Below are 18,096 nucleotides of genomic sequence, written 5' to 3' on the forward strand. Positions count from 1 at the left end.
GTGATCTGCAACACAAGTGTGAAAGAAATGGACAGCTAATGCTGGACACCTACCATCAATCAAATGCGGTCGCATGCGGGTGTTATCCCTGTGCTGCTCTTACTAGCTTATCAGTTGCTAGGTAAGACAATAGTGTGACCCTTCAAGATGTAGGGACATCATTTGACAACCTTTTTTTGTGGATCCGTACAAATGGATGACTTTAGGAAAGAGATGTGAACATGACTAAATACTATGTTTCTCTTTGTATGACAGTGGTTGCAGACTGTTCTATTCTTATAGATATTATACACGTCTTCTCTCAGATTGGAATAACAGGACGATGCTGCCCTCTAGTGCCAGCCCCTGGCGTTACATGATGTAGTTGCCATTGGTACGGACGAGGCCTACTATGCTCTCGCGCGTTTCTCCTGTGGAGGCCGCATCACTACGAGAATCTCGGCTGAAGTCTCGCGAGATGAATGGGGGAGCTCGGCGCCCGGGGTTGCGGTGGAGGTTCCGGGTGCTGGGATCGGGGAGCAGGCCGCGGCCGCCCGTGTTGCTGCAACACCCGGGGTAACAAGGCACAAGGTGAGTGCGAGGAGCTGAGGAGAGGCCGGGGCTCCCTCTCTATATATGGGGGATGGCTGTGCGGAGGATAGATGGGAGGGGAGATGATGGTGGAGATGCCTCGGCTGTGCCAGGGCAGCAGGGGATTAACCCTTTCTCCACCCATTGCCCCAGAGACTGCTAGATGAGCCCTTAACCCCTTAATGCTTTGTTACATCTGTCAGAGTCCCCATGAAAGTTCTTCTGGTCTCGAAGGGTTCTGGCAGGTTCAGTTATTTGTATTGTGTGAATGAAATCTCTTATTCTATGATCAAAGTAAGGAATTTTACCAACTTTTAGATAATTGTCACCTCTTATAACTGTAAGTGCTCCTCTATAAACGGAATGACCTCTAACCTCCAGCTCTGCTGCCAGTACTGGGTGTCAGGACATGCTGGGGGGCTGAGCCCACTTGTGTAGAGCCATTATACCACTTAAACTGTAGCAGGAATTGAGCTGATCATAAATTTGGCCGATTCTCTCCTGTGCCAGGAATCAGCCTGTGTGGGATCAATGTTTTCACAAACCAACTTCGGGCGGTCAATTGGATCAGCGTAAAATACTTTATTGTCCAATTCACAAGAAATGGTGCAGGAAGGATTTTTTTTTTTTTTTTAAGCGGATCACTTAAGGTCCCAAAATTTGTCATTCGGATTGGGCTGTCTGACCGGAGTATTCAGACATGGCTAGGTTTTAGGGGCGTCACCGGATTTATTGTTCCGCTGCCAATACAGCAAATGTCCGGATGAGGCGGCTGAACTTGAACGTCTGGTTTGATCATCTCTACTTAAAGTAAAACGCATGCGATCAGCAATCAGCACCTGCTGGCTAAATGCAAGACACCGCGTGCCGATTGCTGAGCATTTTGTAAAACGGAATCAAAACGCTAACGTGTGACGGCTCTTGAAGTTGTTTTGTGTTGTTACATCAGACCCTACGATGTGGTCTCAGATTGGTCACACACATTTATTATCTACTTCTGCATATTTAAAAAAGGGACAACATAAGTTGTAAGTAAAGATGATCAAGAGGCATTGCGATTATTTTAACGGGTTATTTGTCCAGGTTTTAAAAATTGAACAGCATTTTCACAGAATGTCACCGATACATTGTTATGTCAGGGTAGATTCACAGGAATGTATGCACATGTTGCTGCACTGGAAAGGAGGGGGAAGACGCTGCTCACACCTCCCATTTTGATAGGTAATAGCGCCACACAGCCGCAGACACAAGGAAAGATCACGCTTGCTCTATCTTTTCCCCATGTGTGGCACCGTTCCTATACATCCCCATATGCTTGTCCCCACAACAGTCATGTGAATGCGGCCTTAGATTGGCAGGGTCCACAGAAATGGTTGCGCTGCACTGTTCAGAAGTAAGAGATTGTAGCACTCCCCTGCGGACAACCCCTTTAATAAAACAGCTAAGTCAGCAGGGCGATGAGTTACTGTTTAGGTGTGGCCCCATTAGGGCATTGTATACATGTCGTCTGTACTATAGTGCAATCTTGATCTGTACAGTTTTTATTCACGTGATTCTTGCTTAAAAGTAAGCCAAATCCTACAGTGGTCACAGAAGATTCCCTGAATGACTCTGTAAATGACCCAAGGTCCTATGTGCTCTATACAATCTTCTAATAGAAATAATTGTAAAAGGTTTCAACTATGGAACATGAAGCACAAAGAATAATTTGTACCTGCGATTGTCAGGCTCTATTTCCCCTTCTGTTATCAAATGGAAACAATAACGCAGTTGCCTGCATCCTTTCTTCTGCTACTGTAACAAAGTCAACCTTTCGTACATGGAAGTCAATTGGGAACAGAACTTTTCATTCCTAGATTCCTTTACTCTCCTAAACTGGAGAGTGGATTGGAAACCCAAGACATGGGTGTGATCTGAGCTTTACATGGATCCTTGCCAAGTATTTGAGGCTTTCACCCATCACTATAGTTTTAGGGCAGTGCCACTTTGGATGTTCTTTTTTCTACGCTCCCTGATAAGAAATTAAATAAACCTAATGGACAATACATTAGAATCTGACTGTTGGGAATAGGTTCACACAGATTGGCAATATTCATTCTTGGTCCTGCAGGATAAGTCATTAGTATCTGATTAGTGAGTGTCCATCTGAGACCCCCACAAATCGCCTTTGTAGGTGCTGAAATCTACACACCAGAGCAGATGTGTCCATAGGGGTAGATTTAAATGATCTTTTCAGGAAATACATAACAAGAACAGATCAATAGCAAAAATATTATAAATTCCAATTACACCTGTTTGATATTACATCCATTTTTAACAATGATATATATTTTCTTTATTCCAAGATTCTTTGATTGCAATATTTATTTCTCTCAATCAGAGCTCCGCTTCCATTTTCACACAGCTGTTTATAAAATTACACCTGAGCTCTAATTGGTTTCCATGATCAATTAGAATAGTTTTACCTCCAAAACTTGATGAAAAATCTCCCCATATGCAGGCGGTCCCCTACTTAAGAACACTCGACTTACATACGACCCCTAGTTACAAATGGACCACTGGATATTGGTAATTTATTGTACTTTAGCCTTAGGCTACAATAAACTGCTATAACAGTTATCAAAGATCTCTGCAATTAACCTTTATTGTTAATCCTGATTCTTATCACAATCCAACATTTTTAAAAATCTAATTGTCCCAGAGACCAAAAAAAGTTCTGGCTGGGATTACAATGATAAAATATATAGTTCCGACTTACATACAAATTCAACTTAAGAACAAACCTACAGACCCTATCTTGTATGTAACCCGGGGACTGTCTGTAGTGCATAGTGTCAGTAGACCACTGTCCAGGTCCTATTCCACAGAATGGAGGCTATGCGTGTGTCCCCTGGCACTAAAGTTTCCAGCAACTAATAATAATTTATTTATATAGTGTCAGACATTAGTTGTTGTCCTTATGGAGAGATTGCTAATTAAGGCCACCTTAAAGGCATGTGGAGACTTAAAGCCTTAGATGCTCCACTAGGGAATTCTGGGAAGTATGCAAATACTTTTTCCAAGGTGTTGAATGGAAAGCAATGCCTCCTTTTGCTTCCTTGCAAGGCAGCCCCCTTAACACCAAGTATGACCTACAAGAAGTCTAAAGATATGGTAAAGCCAAACCAGTATATCTATTCCAGAAGGAACAGACTCCCAACTATAGACAGTGCTATTTCGACCTTGTTGTGTCTTCTCAGTAGGGAACTGGTTTGTCTGTGTGAGAGGTTATTGACTAGAGTCAGAAGGTAACAGCGCATGCCAAATTGTTCCCTGTCCCTATGGAGCTCGTAATCTAATCAACTTACTTTTGGAGTGTGGGAGGAAACCGGATGACCTGGAGGAAACCCATGCAAACACGGAGAGAACATACAAACTCTGTGCAGATGTTGACCTAGATGGCCTTGGGCATCACATGACCTTTTCTGTGGATAGTTCATTATTATGATATTAGTATGATATTGCGCCCACATTACGTAATTTCCCTGCTGTTGGTTTTAGTAACCAGAAGATTCTGTATAGCGACTATGTGGTATAGGAGAAAGGAGCCACTTTTGTGAAGAAATGGGCCACTTTTGATAAAGAATGGACTATGCTATGTGTGTTCTATGTTCTTAGAAAATGATACTGGGGAAACATAATAATGGGGGCAATGCTTTGTGCTTGAAGGTTTCTGTCTGGTAACTCACAAAGTAGAGAAATGGACTCCACATCAAACACCTTGTAAAAATGAGAGGACTTCCTAATACCTTATCATTATTATTTTTTTTTTTTTTTTTAAATAAAGTAGTTGAAGCTGCTTTTCTCTCTTGCTAGACGGACCAGTGTGTGCTTGCCTGTGTTCAACCCTGTAAAGACGTTTTTATTTCTTACAGGGTCCCAGCCAAAATGAGTTCCCTCCTGGAACGCCTCCATACCAAGTACAGCCAGAACCGACCATGGCCTGAAACCATTAAGTTGGTTCGGCAAATTATGGTAAGATAGAAGTAACTTAGGGTTCCTCTTTTACTTTATGTTTGTAGGGCGCTTGTATTATGTGCTGGTTGTTTTTACAGGAGAAGAGAACAGGAATAATGACCGGAGGACACCAGCACTTAGTGAGTTGCCTGGAAACTCTACAAAAAGCTTTAAAAGGTGACTATTATACATTACTTTTATGCCCAACATTTTTTTTTTTTTAATTACGAAACTTAACAAGACATTTCTGCGTTTAGTGTCTTCCTTGTCTGCCATGACGGACCGTCTGGAGTCTATAGCAAGACAAAATGGGTAAGCCAGCTGTTAGGTGTTTACCATGAATATCCTATGCAACCTGTGCAACCTATTTGCCTACCTGTTGATATGACGGAGCTGGCTGGTGCCATTTAGGGTTGCCTATATTGATTGGACATTCAGTATATGTTGTATTGACTTAGTTTAGTCTCTTACGATTGTTGGTCTGGACTGTGGTGCCTCCACAGATTTTTGTAAGTGTGACGTATGTCATTTTGTCTTCACCTTAGTCTTACATCCAATTTAAGTCCCAATGGCACAGAGTGTTATATCAGCTGCGACCAGTTCTATGTAGAGGTTCATCTAGATCCAGAGGGGCAGCTTACTGATGTCAAGGTCGCTCATCAGGGTGAAAGCCCAATGGTAAGTGTATGGGAAAAAAATGGATGTATGTGGAAAGATCCGAGTCCCGCTGATTTCTACGGCAAATGGCTCTGTGGTGCTTACACTATACACATATAATAACTGTCCCGCATACATTTTATTATTATTTACTACTGGTATTTACTGCAGTGTCTAAGATCGAGGGTAATTTACCAAACATAACATTGAGTTTACAGCTTCAATAAGTTGTGACCTGTCTACCACATGTTATGCAATCACAACATTATTATCTGTATTGCGCCAGCAATGTCAGTGTTTGTGTCTATAGTTTTGACATTACCAGTAATAATTATGATTATTTGTTTTTTCCTTGCTTTGCAGAGCAGTCCAGAGCTTGTACAGCAACTGAGGTTAGTTATCTTATCGAGGTTGTCTCCTGAGGACATGACTTGTTTGTATGGCATGTTACAGAATAAGGGTGTGCTTACTCCTGCTCTGACCCTGTCAATCAGTTATAACCAACTTTTTTCCAAAAAGTTTGGTTCCCCCTGTTTCTTGAAGCAGTGGGGTCTCGAGATTTTAAAGTCTCACACATTATACTTGGATAACCTGTTTAATTGTCGATTCTTAAAGTGGTTGATCCAAGTATATAGGTTTTAACAAGGTGATCGATGCGGGTCAGACTGCTGGGTCCCCCACCCATCACAAGAATGGGAACCCCATCAATCCAGAAATGGGGTCCGGTTCCACTTATGGGGAGAGAACTGTATATTTTATCATTGTGATCCCAGACAAATCTTTTTGGTCTCTGTGACAATTGAATTTTAAAAATGTTGGGTTGTCATAAAAACCTGGATTAACAATAAAGCTTAACCGCAGACACACTTGATACCTGTTATAGCTGTTTATTGTAGCCTAGGGCTAAAATATTTTCTATTGTGCGTGAATTGCCTACATACAGGTGTACAGACTTCCTCATATAACCTTTTTAGACATTTTTTTTATTTTTAGTAATCCTACAAATTTTATTTAACTTCAGGGAAAAGAATTTTGAAGACTTCTCTCAGTATTTGAAGAGTCTGGTTAACATATACAAGATGCCAGGAGATAAGTGAGTGACTGTTCCTTTGCAGGTTTTACACACAATGTGCTGCGTTTGTGAGTTTATCTTAATGGTGTTATTTTCTACATAGGAAAATGTATGTAGCACTTCAGTCCTTGGAAATGGACCTCACGAAAATGGCTGCAATGTATTGGTAAGTACACCAACCATCTGCAACCATCTTTCAATACATGTGTAAATACATATGTTCTGATTTATTTATATCTACCCCTATTGTAATTGTGATGTGTGGTTGTTACAGGCAGGTAACCAATGCCAGTGTGTTGGACAAAATATTACAGGGAACTGTTGGGCACCTAACGCCAAGAAGTGGAGGTAATTTCTACATGTTTAAAACATGATATACAAAAGACTGTGCTTTTCTGTGAACGTTACAGACTTCTTTTCTGCTGTCTTAGGCCATGTCATGAATTTAAAGTATTATATAACTCCATATGACCTTTTTGACGATGCCACTGGTGCGACAATAACGCTGAATGAAGGACACGGTGAGTTATAGAAGAGGAAGATGGGGATGAATTCACCTGCTTTAAGTCTGACAGAGAAGACATTATATGGCTTCATATTGTACCCTGCACTTTATGAAAATATATACTACTCTTACTTACTCACTTGCTTTACTATCAATTAATGATGCCTCAGCACATCATCGCATAAACATTTAGAGACTGAACTCCCTATCTTTATTCTCTACACTATAAGTATACAGTCAGTGAGTCTTAACCATGAGCTCCTTTTTAATTGTATGATGGAAACCTGTCTAATAATTATTAGTAAGTTCTATGTATAGAAGGGAAAGTGTTGTGTACAGGGTATCCTGTTAAAAATGTTCTTCATTATAACTGTGCTTTGTATAGTCATGAACTCCATATATCTTTCTCTTCTTTCAGTTCTTCCTCGATCACTAGGTCTGAATGTATCGGTCACTATTGAAGGCACATCTGCAATGTACAAACTACCCATTGCTCCTCTCATCATGGGCTCACATCCTATCGACAATAAGGGGTAAGGAGGCACAACTATCCGCAGTACATGCATCAATTAATATCGGGTTGGGCAAGAAACTTTATTTTGGCTACATGAACCCATGGAGGAATTTTTTTCTTACCCATATTATGGATTTTAATTTCTATTCCTTAGTGCATAATTACTTAATGAAGGTAAAGGAGACTAAATTTACAACTTCTATTAATCTGTTTCTGAGACTGCTGAATATAGGGGCCATTCGGGGATGCTACAGTGATGAATGTGTTGGGGAAATATACTTCACAGAACCATGTTAAAGGAATTATTCCACCAGGATGAAGGATTGTAAACCAAGCACACTAACATGCTGGTGTGTCCCCCTCTGGCAGGATCTGCTCCTCTTTTAGCTTCTTCTGCCCTTGTTTTTACAAATAATGACTTTTAAAATTATGCAAATGAATCCAAGGGGCTCTGGGCTCAATTAATAGCTATGGCGGCTGGAGCCCTTCGGAATCATTTGCAGAAATTTTAAAGCCCCTTTTTGTAAAAACAAGGACATAAGAAGCTAAAGTTAGAGTGGATCCTGCCAGAGAGGGAACACACTAGTATGTCCGTGTGCTTGGTTTACAATCCTTCATCCTGGTGGTAGATTTCCTTTAATTTTGGGACCATTTCACATCCAACTGTTATTCATGCCTAAGAATAGGGGAGTAGAACTATTCACACACCAGCCTGGCGTTGGCAATCTGATGTTTATGTGCGGGCAGAATGATTTCAAAGTTGAAGTGATAATTTCACAGTAAAAATGCAGTCCAATCCACAGGGAGATTGTTATAGAGCACGTTGAACTGAACAGAATAATACTGCCTGAACTGGCCTCCTTTTCCAAAACTCCTGAAAAATCTCTGAGTGTATTTTTAGCACAAATTTGTCATTTTAGCTGCCCTAGAAGTGTACTATTAGAACATTCCCATTGCTATATGGATCAAACAAACAGTTGCGACTAAAAAAGTGGCTTTTAAGTAGCTTCCGAATTACTTGCATATTTTTTTAAATTTTTTTGTCCACCAAAGGAAAGCCTTCACTTGTGTCATTAAAAGATCTTTTGAGCGGGGATCGGTGAGCAGTATTTATAAGGGTAATATCTGTTCCATTTATAGAACTCCATCATTCTCCTCCATCACCAACACCAACAGTGTGGACCTTCCTGCCTGTTTTTTCCTGAAGTTTCCACAACCTATTCCTGTCTCCAGTGCTTTTATTCAGAAAATCCAGAACTGCACAGGTGAGTGTTGCTCTGGGAAGTCCTTCCTTTATGTATTACATCTTTATCGATTTTGGTTTTTCAGATAATTAACTGGAATCTACGGTACCTTGTTATTCACACATCACATTGTCCTTTCTATAGGTATTCCTTTATTTGATACTCCTCCCACTTTTTCACCCCACTATGAGCTGGTCACCCAGTATGAGCTAGCCAAAGATAAGGAGCCGTCCCCCATGAGCCACAACATGCGATTCTATGCAGTACGTATAATTTTATTCGCCTCTCATTGTAATGTCTTCAAGGGGTTCTCTAGGATAAGATGGGTCATTTATATAGAATGGTTGGTAATCTGACCTCCAGTTCCCCCAGCTATCAGAATGGAGGGACTACACTGCACAACCGCTGGAGGTCCTTGAGATTCCATTTTCACCAACCATACATGACCTATTCTTAGGATTGAACAAATAATGTGTCGGTATCCAAGCTGATGCGGCTTTGTTGTAGTAATGAGAGCATTGTATTCAAGCCTTTGATATTGATGTATACAAAGCATAAAAATGAAGCGATGTGTGCATACATCTTAGACTGAGATCTTATATTTCTCTTTTTTTATATATATATTTTGTTTCAGTCTTTGCCCGGTCAGCAGCATTGCTATTTTCTGAATAAAGACGCCCCTCTCCCTGATGGGAGGTGTCTGCAAGGGACACTACTGAGTAAGATACCGTTTCAGCACCCTGGACGTGTCCCCACCATCCTCAACCTTATCCGACATCAAATGGCTTGCAACACGCTGATCGGCAGCTGTGTGAAGCGCACTGTGATAAAAGAAGGTATGTTACTGCCATTGTGTTCTTATAGGCAGGCTGGTCTTCCAGTTATATTTTTGGTGCATTTTCTATCTTTGATAGAATTATATAGATATGTGTACAGTCCATTGGGCTTGACCTCTGAATTGTCTATCACAGTGGTTCTCAACCTTTGTAATGCTGTGACCCCGCAATACAGTTACTCATGTTGTGGTGACCCCAAACCATGCGATTTGCAGTGAAAACACAATATTGCGGCTCCAAAGGCTTTAGGGGACCCCTGTGTTTTGGTCGTTCGACCTCTGCTCGGGTCACGACCCACAGGTTGACAACCACTGGTTTATCATATTTGAAGGCATTCATCTGTTCGGCAAGTAAAATAGGCTGAAAATTCACCAGAAGTTACTTTAAAGGACATCTAGCACCAGGATGAAAGACTGTATGCAAATATGGAAAACACCTATGGAGCCTGGGGCCTCTCAGGCTCATTTGCATAAAACCCTTTATCCTGGTGGTAGATGCCCTTTAAGGGCTTCATTGATTTTCGTTCCACTAGAGTTGACACTCTAAACACCATGTTTTCTTGTACAGTTTCCAGTTCCCCAAATTCTTAGTAGCTCTCAAGGCAGTTTTCCTACATAATCCAGTTTGCTACCACTTTGTGTTATCCTAATAACCTTGTGAACCTTGCAATGTTTTTTGCTTTCTCTCGTAGATTGTCCCAACCTGTTACAGTTTGAGGTTTCCCCCCTCTCGGACTCCTGCATCAGTATTTCATTCCAGCATCCAGTTAATGACTCTTTGGTGTGTGGTAAGTGTTAGACGGATCTGATCTGGATTGGTGAGGGGGACATGTTTTTTTTACTTTGCTAACTGATCTCTATTTTTCTGTTATAGCATTATTTAATATTGTACTGGGTTGTCCAGATCAGCCACACTCACTGACCAGTATTTGACATATAATACTTGATGTTGTCTGCATGACACATCCCCTCCAGGGCACATTACTGTCAGGGGTATGACACATTCTGTGGTAAAGATGAGCAACTTTCCAGTAACTACCATAATCGGAGGTTTTCATACCTTATTTGGTGGTGTACAGGTAGAAAGAAGGTAATAGAATGCACAAGAATTTAGTGAATACTAGTGTATCCCACCAACACAATGGGAGGGAGAAGTTGCCATCTGTTGCTACCTCATTTGAAGTTTTATATATTATAGTTTTTGTTTTTTACTTTGTTACTGATTGACCTTGTTTTTCATACAGTTGTGATGGACGTTCAGGATTCCACCCATGTATCCTGCAAGCTGTACAAAGGTCTCTCTGACGCTCTCATCTGTACAGATGATTTCATCACTAAAGTCGTTCAGAGGTAAACATATTACATTTACATCCTGAGAATGTGACCCTTTAGTCTAAAAGTACTTTTCATAACAACTCCATTCTTATCAATCAGTAGGACAACTACCATCAGTTTTCCTATTACTCACCTCCAGGTCCCCAGTAGCGTGGATCTTTTATAACTGTGAATGCCCACATTTCGGCAAAAATAACATTTTGTAAGATATTCTGCAGCGCACCGCCAGGCTCCTTCACAATCTAATTTGTTCACGACCCCGTGCCTTCTAGCGACGCCTGTGGAGCGTTCAGAGAGTCAGGGACATTGACGGCTCCCTGCAAATCTGGCGCATGCGAAAGAATAGCTTTCCTTGCAGAGAAAAATGCAATGTTAACAGCAGTGTAATTGGGTAAATCTCTCGACAGCTGTTTTATTGTGTTTCAAAAAGCAATGTAAACGCCACCTGTGAATGCAGCCAGAGACTTTTGTTATTGGGGACAATTTATTTAGAAGTGTGCACCTCTTGTTTACAAAAGACGTAATATAATTAAGGATAAGATTAGGTCCAGCATGTGAAAAGCCAGGCTCAATACAATAGAACTGTTAGTCAACTGTATAGTGGTTGAGCTGCAGTCATGGGTCCTGCTACTGCTGAGAGAGGCTGATCCACGAGGGAGATAGGTGTAAGTCCCACCAAACTGTCCTAAAGATAGCGGTCAAAATTTCTACCAACACTTGTGTCCTATTGACATGATAGGACGTAATGGACTGTTTGTTTGGGGCTCCCTTGCTAGGACCATCTTGCTAGCATAGCCTATGTACCATTTACTTTAGACCTGTATTGATCATCTTTCAGTCCAGAAAAAGTAAATGCACTAATGGAAATGGGAACCCCACTACTAGGAGTGCAGCGATGACACAGGAATTGGGGCTTTGCACAGACTCCCCCATTTTTAGTTACATTGAGTTTTAAAATTATAAAAAAGATTAGGAAAAGGTATTAAACATCTTTTGGGAACCTGACATTATATCAAAATGTGGAATCCTGATAATTGGTTCCCTTTAACAAATGAGGAAAAGGTAACTTTCAATCCTGTGTCCCTTTTAACCTTTACACATTAGCCATTTGTTTAACTTCTGCTAATTCCTCAGTTTACAGCCGCCATTCTCTTCTCAATCCCACCTCCTTTATTACACTTCAGGTGTGTTAGTCACTTTGCTAGGTAGTGATAATATATGACTCAATGTAGTGAGAAATATTTCCACACATGATGATGGAATGTCTTCCTTTTTTTTTTTTTTTTGTTACATCCCTTAATTTATCCCAGGAAATGCCAAGATGAAAAATGAATGGTGTTCTCTTTGGGTTGGTATTTCTGACCTGCAGGATGTCTGAGCTCTGCTCTGTTACTAATTGACATTCCAATCTTGTTACTCATCAGTCTGGACTGCGGAGAAAGGGTGTTGTACAGGTTTATCCTGAGTGATGGGGAGTCTACTAATAATAGGTTATGCTGTATTTTATTGGTTCTGGAGCACGCAACTAGCTTTTACCCTCAAGTAAACCTAATAAGAATAATGATTTTACTCTACGGTACAATTGAGCATTAAAGGAGTTTCCCCACAAAGACAAGTTAGGCCCTATCCCCCACATAGGGCAAAAAACTAGTGGTCTGACCGAACCCCAGGCCCCCCGCCCCCCCTCCCTCGTCGCTCCATGAGATTATTTGAGCAGAGGGCCGCGCATGACCGTTCTGCTCCATTAATCTCTATGGAGCTGACGGAGATCGCCAAGCGTGGTAAAAAACTTGAAGGAAGCAAACAACTCTTCATGATAAATCTTATTATATTTTAATATTGATTTTTCTCCTTTTTGATCTATAGGTGCATGTCTATCCCTGTAACCATGAGGGCAATTCGTAGAAAAGCTGAGACCATCCAGGCTGATACACCGGCTCTGTCACTAATTGCGGAGACTGTGGAAGATATGGTGAAGAAAAACCTTCCTCCTGCGAGTAGTCCAGGTTATGGAATGACCACTGGCTCCTCCACTTTAATCACCACCCCAACCAGCTCCTATCCCTCAGGACCAATAACCTCTCTCTTCAGCATGAATAACATGGGTATGAAAGAGCGCCATGACTCCACAGGTCATGGGGAAGACTACAACAAAGTAACTCAGAATCCCATCCTAACCAGCCTTCTTCAAATTACAGGAAATGTGGGTGGAAATATAGGTTCGAGTCCCACACCACCCCATCATACCCCACCTCCAGTTTCTTCTCCAGCTAGCAACACTAAAAATCACCCCATGCTTATGAACTTGCTCAAGGACAACTCTGCACAAGACTTCTCTTCATTGTATGGCAGTAGTCCTCTTGAAAGACAGAACTCTTCTGGATCGCCTCGAACAGATCTAGGTCCATCAGGAACTGGAAAACCCAAGAAAAAGAGACCTAGGACAGAAAAGATGAAAAACCAAACTGAAGATGACTTTCAGAGGGAGCTTTTCTCTATGGATGTGGACTCGCAAAATCCGATATTTGATGTAAGCATGGCTGGTGATGCACTGGACACGCCTCATATTACTCCAGCACCTAGCCAATGTGGCACCCCCCCTACCGTGTACCAGCAGCCCATGGCTCATGCACAGTCTGGTATACAAAGAATGGTGAGGCTGCCCAGTACCGACACAATTATTCCAGATGTAACGGACATCCTCTCGGACATTGCTGAGGAAGCTTCAAAGATTCCAGGGACTGGGGAGGATTGCCGTAATCTTGGCACCCCTGTCAGAGATTCCTCCAGCTCTGGTCATTCACAGAGCACCCTCTTCGACACTGATGTCTTTCCAGTAGACAGTGCAGGTGGTGGAGACAATCCTTATGCAGATGCCGCAGATCTCATTGCAGAAGCAAATGGAAGCCCAAATAGTGACTCATCTAATAATTTCTTCAACAGCGTGGATTTTAACCCCGAACTACTGAACAGTCAAAGCGGTTTTACAGATGATTTCAATGAAGACAGCAGCCAGAGCGACGATCATGATTTTTCTGGGCAGGACTTTTCTGGGCAGGGGCTATCACTGGGTGTAGTTTCAGGAATTCCTGTTGATGGGAGTGAAAGCACATACAAGGTAGGGCCAGCAGCTGAAACGGTAGATTTTAGTATGATTGGAAGTGGCAAAGGGCTTGGTGGGGTGGATATTCTTGAATCGCATAGTAGAAGTCAGAGCCCGTTACTTGGTGATTTAACAAAAGACAGATCACAAAAACCCAGGGTGAAAGAGGGAAGTAATGGGGGAGGGGGTGGAGGAGGGTTAAGTGGGATTCAGGGTGTAGGTCTAGATACAAAATCTGGGAAGCGAAGCAGAACACCTTCTAGTGATGGTAAAAGCAAAGAAAAGCCACCTAAACGCAAGAAAGAGTCTGAAGGAAAATCACCCTCACATATTGCCAGTCGTCCGTTCACCCCACCTACTAGTACTGGTGGCTCAAAATCTCCAGTAACATCTGGAAGATCTCAGACTCCTCCAGGCATGGCCACTCCTCCGATTCCCAAAATCACTATTCAAATTCCCAAAGGTACAATGAGTGTTGGGAAGCCTACTTCTCATAGTCAGTATTCAAGCAGCGGTTCAGGAAATTCATCCAGTAGCAAAAGCCATCATGGCCACTCCTCCTCCTCCTCCTCGTCTTCTTCTTCCTCGACCTCAGGGAAAATTAAGAACAGCAAGTCTGAAGGGTCTGGAATTAAGATGAGCAGTGGAGGCAGTGCAATGTACACCGGCCCAACTGGATCAGGGGGCAGCCAGTCTAAAAGTGGCTCTCAGTCAATAGTAAAGCAAGGATCTTCTCCCATCACCAAGCATGGGCTAGGAAGTGGAAGCAGTAGTTCTGGAAGTAGTAAGACGAAGCCACAGGGAAAACCATCAGTGTTAATGAACCCCTCGCTCTCCAAGCCAAATATTTCTCCCTCGCACTCCAGACCATCTGGAGGCTCTGATAAATTATCTTCCCCAATGAAACCGATGCCAGGGACTCCTCCTTCTTCAAAAGCCAAGTCGCCTATGGGATCAGGGGGTTCTCATTTGTCAGGGAGCGGTTCAAACTCCACTATGAAGTCATCGTCCGGTCTAGTTTCCTCAGGATCTCTCTCGCAGAAGCCAAATTCCTCCTCATCTTCATCCTCTTCTTCGTCGTCCTCGTCATCTTCATCATCGTCATCTTCTTTTTCAGGTGGCTCCAACATTTCCCAGAATCTCCATGGTAGCTCAAAAGGAAAGTCCCCAAGCAGAAATAAAAAACCCTCATTAACAGCCGTAATAGATAAACTCAAACATGGAGTGGGTACAGGAGGTCCTGGTTCAGAGGATCCAATGGAGGCTTCTGGTGGGGGAGGAAACCCTGGGCCACCTAGTCATGGAATGTCCACAAAACATGGACTTGTAGGTGGGGAATTTCCTGTTAAGCGTGAAAAGAGTGAGAAAGACAAAACAAAGGTTTCTGTCTCTGGGGGGTCCTCTGATTCGTCAAAGAAAGGTGACTCTAAGGGCTCAGGGAGTACCGGAGTAGCCAAAATTATTATCAGTAAGCACGATGGAGGGTCACCTAGCATCAAAGCAAAAGTAACCCTACAGAAGCCAGGTGAAGGGGGTGGGGATGGGTTGAGGTCACAAATACCTAAGAGCTATGGGTCGCCCTTGATCAGTGGTTCGACCCCAAAGCATGAGCGCTGTTCACCGAGCCACAACAAATCACCAGCATATACCCCACAAACCCTTGATAGTGAAAGCGAGTCCGGATCTTCCTCAATTGCTGAGAAATCTTATCAGAATAGTCCTAGCTCAGATGACGGTGGAGGTGGCCGAACACAACCGGAGTACAGTGCAGAGAAGCACAAAAAGCATAAAAAAGAAAAGAAGAGGTTGAAGGACAAGGATCGGGATCGAGAAAAGAAGAAATCCTACAGCATGAAGCCTGAAAGTTGGTCCAAGTCACCAATTTCTTCTGATCCTACAATGTCCATAGGTGGTGGCTCCCTTTTATCTTCAGAAAGAGCAGCACGTCCAAGTCCTGGTTACTTAATTGGTGAAGAGGATGAATTAATGGATGTGGCTCTACTAGGGAACTGAACTTTTAGATCCTGAGGCCTCGATCGAGTGCGGTGGCTATGTGTGCTGTTTCAGTTCTAGATTTGTCCTGCTGCAGTGAGGAGGTGTAGACTCGTCTGGCAGCAGATGGGATTCCCCTCTTTTATTTTATTTGTATCTATCCTATTTTAAACTTAAGTTATAAAGAGGATAAATGCATTCTTACCAGTTTGACCACTTTTAATATGAGTGGACGTCTCACCTATGCACAGTGGAGGCAGCTGTGGGTTACACTTCTTTTGCATTAGAATGCATTGTATCACTTTGAGTTACTCATTCTCTCCCTGCTGTGTATTAGTTGTATTATGGCTACGTCCACCATGTGCAAGTGAAGTGTTCACATTTAAAATAGTTAACCCTCATCAGTATTTAAAAAAAAAAAATACACCAGGTTTTGGTGTAGCTTTTTAAGATATCCGTTCATGAAAGTACAGTGCTTGTGAGAATGTGTTCAATGAATGTACATGCCAGAATTTTGATTTTGATAAAGATCTGTACGCGTTACACATCCAGGTACGTGTGTAAGGCTTTTCTTCTATAGTTGTGTGTTTTACACCAACTAAATTGAGCTGTGATTTCCAACAAAAAAAAAAATGCCTTATTTTTTAAGCGTCCCGCTCACCAATTTGTAATTCTGATTTATTTGTAATAATTATATTTTAAAAAAAGTTTACATTTTATTTTGTGTAAATATCCCTATCCTATATGTAAATACTTTTATCTGATTTTATTATTATTATTTTTTTTTTTTTTTGTCATTCTACTCCAAAATAATTTTTTTGAAAAGAGTTCAGGAAATGTTTGTTATGGAAATAAAATGTTTGGCATAAAATTTGTTTCAGTGATACGTTTTATTTTATTTTTTAAAACTCAAAGCACCCAAAAATATTCTGGGTGTTTTTTGCCTTCCGTAGTTTTTAACGTCCTGAAATTCCTGGTGGTTACTGATGTGGGTTGCTTTGCGAGAGTTGGCAATCGCCAATCAAGTCTTCAATCTTAGGGGAAGGATGTGTTTTGAGGTTTTCCAGACTGTGGCTGGCCAAAAATGTAGTTGGTAGAAATAAGTGACCACAAGAGAGCTTAAAAAATGTTATTGTAAGTTTTGTCACTCTAACATTGCAACCCCTCTGATACACCACTGCGACGCGGAGTTGACTAGTAGGCAATGGAAACCTGGTGGAAGTTTATGATGTATGGTAGTACAGGGTTTTTTCATTTTTTATTTTCTTCCTTGGTAGAACTTTCTTACATATTTTGTACTTGGCATCTTGAAACTTTAGTTGAGTCTTCTGCAATTTTAGCCCAAATAGTTTATAGTAGAATAGTTTATAGTAGAATAGTTTATAGTAGAAGTCTGTGTGTACCATATAAGTAATTTGTTCGAAAGGCTTCGGTATTGAGTAAAACAATTCGGAACTACCGTATATCTGTTAATCTATGTTCAGTATTTAATAGAAATATTAGGCTCTGTTGATTTAGGCATTTTCACCTGATGTCCTTTTTTTTTTTTTTTTTTTTTGGCAACAAACTTTTACAACTTTTAAGTAACATCATGGTTTCAAAATGTTATACGTCATGACTTCTTATGGAAAAGACAAAGCCAGTGTGAACAGTTTCTAATGTTTGTGGTTTACAGCTAGTATTGTCCAGCAAGTGTTGAGATATAGTTGTTGCTGCGTTAGGGGATTAGCAGCTGTGAAATATACACTGTGTCAATAATCCTTCATGTATGTGAGGGGCTCCCAACCCCACCAAACAAAGTGCTTGGATTCTGAAGGTTTCGGTAGGCATTACTTTGACCAGTGTAAATCTAAAGACTTTTGGTTTAGCCGTTATTTATTGCAGTGTTGCGTTTCAATTTTTCAGATCAAAAAGGTTGTAACTTGTTCTCAAAAGACGTTTTATTTCACCAAGACCACCAGCATAAGAGGGCTTGTGTCTGAGTCAAGGCTTTGCTGGTTTGTCCTGGTGCCAGTAATTGAAGTGCCAAGGCTGAGCTGCTTTTTGAGTCATTGTGGTTTTCTAGCTTATGGGAACAGTAACAGTGTTGTAGATCTAAAGGCCCATGTACAGAGCTAGATGCAAGCAGTGATGATCTCCACACTGATCAGGTCTTGTCTATTTAATGGAGAATTGACTATAGTGGTAACCATGCCATGCAATCGTTCTTAATTTCTACAGTCATTGAGCTCTTAATGTGGGAGATCACAATCTTCAAATTTAGTTCAGAAATT

At 41.5% G+C, this 18,096-nt stretch overlaps 1 protein-coding gene across 1 annotated transcript; it reads left to right on the forward strand.

The window, feature by feature from the left end:
* Window positions 1-410: 410 nt before the first annotated feature.
* On the forward strand, window positions 411-17,379 carry MED1 (mediator complex subunit 1). Its single transcript, XM_072111518.1, has 17 exons — window positions 411-570; window positions 4,485-4,584; window positions 4,665-4,743; window positions 4,824-4,878; window positions 5,112-5,244; window positions 5,587-5,615; window positions 6,245-6,316; window positions 6,399-6,461; window positions 6,570-6,643; window positions 6,727-6,816; window positions 7,219-7,333; window positions 8,455-8,579; window positions 8,703-8,821; window positions 9,193-9,394; window positions 10,086-10,181; window positions 10,638-10,743; window positions 12,595-17,379. The coding sequence occupies exons 2-17, from the start codon at window positions 4,498-4,500 to the stop codon at window positions 15,842-15,844; spliced, it is 4,695 nt and encodes a 1,564-aa protein (XP_071967619.1). The 5' UTR covers window positions 411-570; window positions 4,485-4,497; the 3' UTR covers window positions 15,845-17,379.
* The last annotated feature ends 717 nt before the right edge of the window (window positions 17,380-18,096 follow it).

The sequence above is a fragment of the Engystomops pustulosus genome, chromosome 6 (genome assembly GCF_040894005.1).
Source record: "Engystomops pustulosus chromosome 6, aEngPut4.maternal, whole genome shotgun sequence".
In the NCBI taxonomy this organism is placed as follows: domain Eukaryota; kingdom Metazoa; phylum Chordata; class Amphibia; order Anura; family Leptodactylidae; genus Engystomops; species Engystomops pustulosus.

Excerpts from the sequence above, each read along its gene's own strand:
- MED1 (XM_072111518.1), top strand. The coding sequence starts at position 4,498 with ATGAGTTCCCTCCTGGAACGCCTCCATACCAAGTACAGCCAGAACCGA. Across the intron at positions 4,744-4,823 it reads TCTACAAAAAGCTTTAAAAG|TGTCTTCCTTGTCTGCCATG; the intron begins GTGACTATTATA and ends TTCTGCGTTTAG. Across the intron at positions 9,395-10,085 it reads GCGCACTGTGATAAAAGAAG|ATTGTCCCAACCTGTTACAG; the intron begins GTATGTTACTGC and ends TTTCTCTCGTAG.